This window comes from Bufo bufo, chromosome 1 (genome assembly GCF_905171765.1).
Source record: "Bufo bufo chromosome 1, aBufBuf1.1, whole genome shotgun sequence".
NCBI lineage: Eukaryota > Metazoa > Chordata > Amphibia > Anura > Bufonidae > Bufo > Bufo bufo.
The window spans coordinates 609,098,645-609,106,242 of NC_053389.1; the positions used below are offsets into that span (position 1 = coordinate 609,098,645).

At 41.5% G+C, this 7,598-nt stretch overlaps 1 protein-coding gene across 1 annotated transcript in view; it reads left to right on the forward strand.

Annotated features, from left to right (window-relative positions):
* The window catches only part of CIB2 (calcium and integrin binding family member 2), a 56,808-nt gene extending 54,111 nt beyond the window's left edge, over nt 1-2,697 (forward strand). Inside the window, exon 6 of the mRNA XM_040413641.1 lies at nt 1,521-2,697. Coding sequence (XP_040269575.1) covers nt 1,521-1,542 — 22 coding nt within the window. The 3' untranslated portion in view covers nt 1,543-2,697. The remainder of the gene's footprint in view (nt 1-1,520) is intronic.
* The last annotated feature ends 4,901 nt before the right edge of the window (nt 2,698-7,598 follow it).

The following is a 7,598-nucleotide window of genomic DNA, read 5'->3' on the forward strand; positions in this document are numbered from 1 at the left end:
TCCACGTCTCCTAATGTACTGGCCTGTCTCCTGGTAGCGCCTCCATGCTCTGGACACTACGCTGACAGACACAGCAAACCTTCTTGCCACAGCTCGCATTGATGTGCCATCCTGGATAAGCTGCACTACCTGAGCCACTTCTGTGGGTTGTAGACTCCGTCTCATGCTACCACTAGAGTGAAAGCACCGCCAGCATTCAAAAGTGACCAAAACATCAGCCAGGAAGCATAGGAACTGAGAAGTGGTCTGTGGTCACCACCTGCAGAACCACTCCTTTATTGGGGGGTGTCTTGCTAATTGCCTATAATTTCCACCTGTTGTCTATCCCATTTGCACAACAGCATGTGAAATTGATTGTCACTCAGTGTTGCTTCCTAAGTGGACAGTTTGATTTCACAGAAGTGTGATTGACTTGGAGTTACATTGTGTTGTTTAAGTGTTCCCTTTATTTTTTTGAGCAGTGTATATATATATGTATCCCATATCCCTATAACTGTACACAGTGATGTCAGGTTATAATTTAAATTATTTTCCTTGTATTCAGAATGTTACCTCTTTTTTTATTGTACTAAATAACTGTATTTTCGCTTTATAACATGCACCTGATTAAAAGATGCACCTAAGTTTTAGAGGAGGAAAATCTGAAAATATTTTTCATCAAACCTTAGATCAGACCCCCAATCTTTATCAGACCTCGGTTCAGACACCCTCAATCAGAACCCCAGGCTTTATCAGACCTTAGATCAGACCCCCATTTAGACCCCCCAATCTTTATAAGACCTCAGATCAGACCCCCAATCAGATGTCAAAAACTTTCAGACCTCAGATCAGACCCCCCCCTAATCGGACCCCTAATTTTTATTAGATATAAGATCAGCCCCCTCTTTCTTTAGCAGCCCACAAACTTTATCAGACCTCAGATCAGACCCCCAGTCCTCATCAGACCTCATATTAGACATAAAATAAATACAGTAAGTGAACTCACCTCTCCTGCTTCGGACCACGTGCTCTTCCTGCACTCACCGCGCCCTGGTCTTCTTCCGGGCCCCTCGCTGCACTGTGACCTGATGACGCAGAGCATCAGGTCATAGTGCTGCCTATGTGACACGGTACTCAGTCAGGACAGTGCAGTGCGGGGCCCAGGAAAAGACCAGGGAGCAATGTGTTTAGCAATCTCTAGCAGCGCAGCAGTCACCGCTACCTGCACTTCCAGCATACTGATGACCGCTTCCATAATGAAAACGTTCATTAGTATTTGCTTTATAAGACGCACTGTCATTTTTCGACCACTTTTGGGGGGGAAAAGTGCGTATAGTAAAGCGAAAAATACAGTACTTTTATTTCTTAAAAATAAAAAGTTCAGAGATTCTTTAAACTTTCCCATTAGTTTAGATGGTTAGAGTACAAGTTACTTGCAATGACCACTTTTGCTATTCTGTTTGCAGGATTGTTGGTTTTTATTACCTTTTTAAATTATTAGTATTTGCTGTTACTCATTTACCCCTTTCTTTTTCTTTTAGTACCTTTCATATAAGAATATGAATATGTTATGATTAAATGGAATCACTGGTTCAGAACAATGGATCTCAGGCATCCACAGGACCCAGCCTCTCTAAACTGCAAAAAATATCATGGCTGTCTTTTCACAGGAAGCCAGTATCACAACAGGAAGTTCAGTCTTCTTAAAAATTGAATGATGAATTGGCCTGCATTTTTTGTATTGTGGAACTTTTGTTATTGTTAAAGCAAAAAAGGATTTTGTAGAGAATGTCACTACTCCAGAAAAAGGATGAAAGCTGACTATGCGGGGCCTTAAGACACGGATGTTCATACAGAACTGCGTAATATATTACATAAACCATCCACCTGTTCAACATTATTTTAATGACTATTTTATATTCCTGTTAGTCTATATATCTACTCTCAATTACATGGAATACAAAGGGCTTATATCTGGTGGAGAAAAGAACTGTGATGTAGATTACAACAAAATGCCACTTTGAAGTGCCATTGACTGGCATTCAGGATGTCTCAGGAATGGTAGAGGATAGAGGTACGCTACTAAAGAATGTATTGCTAGAGAAAAAGAGTGAAAAAAGTAAAAAAAAATAAAAGTTATAAACATTGTTAATATAGAGATATAATGGGGCTAAACAACTTTACATTACAAATTAGAACCTGGGGAGATATGGTGGCCTAATGTAGTCACGTATATGTAATGGAAACCAGTATTGAATACCCTGAAGACTATTGGTGTTCCCAACAATTTCAGATATCCTCTGTCTGTCAAAATGCAGTGAATGGATATTTCCAAGTGGACGCATGAACTTGCTTTTAGTTTTTAGTAAAAAAATTCATGGAGCTTCATTCTATGACGGAAGAAAGGACAATTATAAGGGCTAGCTTGACAGCAAGGACAGTTCTTCTAATCCATGCAGTCTATGAAAATGGAAGGTCACAAAATAACAAGGCCTCTTCAATGACAAATCAGTGAATTTCTAATGAACATTGCTGGATGTGGGAGCTGTACGTAGAGGTATTAGGGATTCTCCTGGAGTTAACATGGTGCCTTTTATAATCATTGTGAGTTTCCGTGCATTTAAAGCAATGGATAACATTTGTTTCTTTGTTCTGAAAAGAATTGTATTCACTTAAATACATGAAATATGACTTGTAAGTAAAGAAAAATCTGTTGCACAGTCCATGATTGCTGCTCTTTTTCTTCATCATACATTTGATCTGGAAAAACTCCAGAAAAAGAGTTTTTCCATAAGCTTGATTGGTTTTATAATTAGGGGTGATGGCTTACCTGATTAGCGGGGATCTGAATACCGAGCCCCCACTGATCAGAGTGAAGGGGCCACAGTGCTAAGCAAGCATTCCACTGCTTCACAGCTCTTCTTCCGTAGACACTGTGCAAAGGACTGTAACACTGCTCTATCCACTTGAATGTATGTATTATAGTTTCGCCAGCAAACAATGATTGAGTATGAGGATGAGCGATAGCATTAGCCATTACTCCTTCCCATAGTGTGAAGGAGATGGCAGCATGTAAATACAGTGTTTTCCTGCACTGACGAGCAGGCACTTGCCGGGAAGTAACAGTTCCTTCCTGACACTCGTCTGCTAAATCTAGCCCTGTAAAGGGACCTTAGAGGGGTTGTCCGGGTTCAGAGCTGAACCCGGACATAACTCCTTCTTCACTCAGGCACTGAACCACGTATGGAAAGGGCTTTTTCATTAGATCCAGTGACGTATCGGGTCTCTGCTAGGCCGGAGGCTTCTGCCTAGCAGTGTTCCAGGTGACGTCACTGGCACTAATGGGCAGGATTTAGCGCTGCCCTAGCCTGTAAATCAGCTAGGGCAGGGAACACTGCTCAACTCAGAGGGGCTGCCTGGGTAAAGAAGGGGATATGTCCGGGTTCAGCTCTGAGGCTAGAGCTATACTTTAGATAGCTGTCAACCGATGGATGGCTTGATCGGCAGCTATTTCTCACAACTTCTCCTCCTCCACCCATACAAATATGTGCTTGGCCAAGCATACATGTATTCTCAATGGGGAAAGGGAAGAGAGCCGCTACTAATCTCCTCTGAGAACTAAAGGATCAGGCATGCAGAAATCTATCAACCCAGTCTTTTTATCCCACGGCATCTGTCATTGGGGGAAGTTGGGACACCATATGCACATTAGTTGGTCCCACTGACACTAATGACCATGGCCAGCTTTAGCCTCCCTTCTCCCATTCCTTTCATTGGAGACATACCGTACTTGACCAACACAATTTTTTATCAGTGACCACTTTTTTATTTGTCCATCATGGAATTTTTTGGAAAGGTGTAGTTCACGGCAGAAAGTAACTAGCTCCTGATTGAGTTTCCTGGGATATAACTAGATAAAAATAAAGGTAAAACTTTTTTTTTATATGTATTATTAAAGTGTTAACTGCATTTCTATTTTTATTTGTTTAATGTATAGAGGCAGTGATACTGAACGCTTTTTTGTAATATACTTTAATTACTGAAATCATAAATTTTTATTAGAAAAATAGCTGTAAAGTGGCCCATTTTGAGCCTTAGCAACGCTCCTCTGTCTTCTGTTTACATAACATGGTCAGTGTGGAGCGAGTCTCCACAGTTATGTAAACAGGAGCGTTGCTAAGGCTCAAAATGGGCCACTTTACAGCTATTTTTCTAATAGAAAAGTATATTACAAAAGTGGTCAGTATCACTGCCCCTACACATTACAAAAATAAAAATAGAATGGCAGTTACACTTATTATTATACTACAGGGGCAAACGTAGGCAGTGCAACAGTAGATTGGGCCCCTTGCCCTCTGCCAGAAATTACTAGAATTACTGCAAATTGTAATGGAATCCCTCAAAAATTGTACAATGGTTTCCGGTTCTATTTTCTGGTTATGGTTGTTTTTTGTTATTTAAGTTATGGATGAGGGAAATGACCACTGGTTGAATGCTACCTTCTCATTTGCACATGGTCTTGCTAAAATTGTTTAGTTCCATTGTAATATAGCTTCTTGCATATTACAGTTCATACAAGCATTATACCTTATAATGGTGTTAAAGCAGATATGTCAGCTTAATATGCCTTCCTATGGAAGGGCAGCATATTACAGCTACAAGTCCATACTCATAGTACCCAAAGCAACAAAAAAAGGTGGTGATTGACAAGCTTGTCAGAGTCTGCAGAGAGGGGAAGGGGGAGCGACATCCTCATGAATACATTCATGGGGCAGCATATTAAACTGACAGGGGTCCACTAACTTTCTGCATCACTAGATGATCCTTTCATAAATGCAAGTTGATAACTGATACAGTCCTGATCAAAAGTTTAAGACCACTTGAAAAATGGCAAAAAAATCATATTTAGCATGGCTGGATCTTAACAAGGTTCCAAGTAGAGCTTCAACATGCAACAAGAAGAAATGGGAGTGAGACAAAACATTTTTTGAGCATTCAATTTAATGAAAACAATGAATAAACTGAAATAGGCTGTTTTTCAGCTGATCAAAAGTTTAGGACCACACCTCCAAAAAAAACTAAACGCCCCCAAAACAGAAATCCAACTTCCAAACATGAACTCAGTAATGAGTAGCAACGCTGTTATTGTTTATCACTTCCAAAATTCGTTTCGGCATGCTTGATGCAAGCGTTTCCATGAGGTGAGTGGGAACATTTCTCCAAGTGGTGAAGACAGCCGCACGAAGGCCATCTACTGTCTGGAACTGTTGTCCATTTTTGTAAACTTCCCTTGCCATCCATCCCCAAAGGTTCTCAATTGGATTTAGATCAGAGGAACACGCAGGATAGGCCAAAAGAGTGATATTCTCCTGGAAGAAGTCCCTTGTTCTGCGGGCATTGTGTACTGTAGCATTGTCCTGTTGAAAAACCCAGTCGTTACCACACAGACGAGGGCCCTCAGTCATGAAGAATGCTCTCTGCAACATCTGGACATAGCCAGCGGCCGTTTAATGCCCCTGCACTTTCTGAAGCTCCATTGTTCCACTGAAGGAAAAAGCACCCCAGACCATTATGGCGCCCTCTCCACTGTGGCGCATAGAAAACATCTCAGGTGGGATCTGCTTGTCATGCCAGTAATGTTAGAAACCATCAAGGTTAAAAAATTTTCTCATCAGAGAATTAAACTTTCTTCCACCTTTGAATGTCCCATGTTTGGTGCTCTTTTGCAAAGTCCAAACGAGCAGTTCTGTCGCGTTCAAGGAGATGAGGTCTTTGAAGACGTTTTTTGTTTTTGAAGCCCTTCAGTCTCAGATGCCGTCTGATGGTTATGGAGCTGCAGTCAGCACCAGTAAAGGCCCTTAATTTGGGTCGAGGATCGTCCAGGGTCTTGACGGACAGCCAATTGGATCCTCCGGCTCAGTGACATTTTTTGGGGTCTTCCATTTGACTTTTTTGTTCCATAACCCTCAGGATCATTTAAGAAATTCCAAATGACTGTCTTACTGCGTCCCACCTCAGCAGCGATGACACGCTGTGAGAGACCCTGCTTATGCAGTTCAACAACCCGACCACGTTCAAAAAGGGAGAGTTTTTTTGCTTTTGCCATCACAACTACCTGACAGAAAATGACAATGAATCCACATCTTTGCACAGATTTGGCCTTTTAAAGGCATGTGGTCCTAAAATTTTGATCAGCTGAAAAACAGCCTGTTTCAGTTTAAAGAGGACCTTTCACCGATTATTACCCTATGAACTAACTATACAGACATGTAGAGCGGCGCCCGGGGATCTCACTGCACTTACTATTATCCCCGGGTGCCGCTCCGTTCTCTCGCTATGCCCTCCGGTATCTCCGTTCACTAAGTTATGGTAGGCAGAGTCTGCCCTTGTTCTTCTGTAGCGCTGGCCAATCGCATTGCAGAGCTCACAGCCTGGGAGAAAATAACCTCCCAGGCTGTGAGCTCTGCGCCGCGATTGGCCAGCGCTAGAGCAGAACAAGGGCAGACTCCGCCTACCATAACTTAGTGACTGGAATCTCCGCCTACTTTAACTTAGTGAGTGGAGATACCGGAGGGCATAACGGGAGAACGGAGCGGCGCCCGGGGATAATAATAAGTGCAGTGAGATCCCCGGGCGCCGCTCTACATGTCTGTATAGTTAGTTCATAGTGTAATAATCGGTGAAAGGTCCTCTTTAATCTTTATTTTCAATTAATTGAATGCTCAAAAAATGTTTTGTCTCACTCTCATTTCTTCTTGTTGCATGTTGAAGCTCTACTTGGAACCTTGTTAAGATCCAACAATGTAAAATATGATTTTTTGCCATTTTTCAAGTGGTCTTAAACTTTTGATCAGGACTGTATGTTTGGTAGTAAAGTTATACACATTTGTGAAGTCTTTCCGATTGAGTTGTCCCCCTGTGTCTCAGCTGGGAATTTACACAACCATACACATTGACTTACTCACTGAATATAATTAAAACCCATAACCTTAAAATGTACATTTGCCCATTTTTAAAGTTCAATACAAACACTTATGAAGTCCATTCTTGCTACTTTAATGAAATAACCAAAATGTTAAAGCAGTGTCAAAATGAGATGAGCAAGATATTCAATAAATTACAGTAATAAATCAAGCCTATCTCAAAGCATAATATGTAAGACTTAGACATCATGGGTATGATGCACCTGACATATTTATAAGACCCCAGCACTTTCATACCAAATATGCTTCCACAGTCACTACAGAGTACAGTACAGTACCAAGTGGAAATGTTCTGTAGACAAGATGCAGGTAGTTAAAGGGATTATCCAGGACTTCAATACTGATGATCTATCCTCAGGATAAGTCATCAATATCTGATCGTGGGGAGTGAGACACCCAACACCCTCACCAATAATCTGTTTGACGAGACCGTGGTGCTCTGGTGAGCATTGTGGCTCTTTCTAGGCCTGTGACGTAACGTTCATCGGTCACATGGCCTATCTGCAGCTAAATCCCATTCAAGTGAATGGGCTTGGACTGCAATACCAAACACAGCTGCTATACAAAAAAAAACAGCGCTGTGCTTGGTTAGCTGTAAGGATGCCACAACTTCTTCAATCATCTGATCCATTGGGA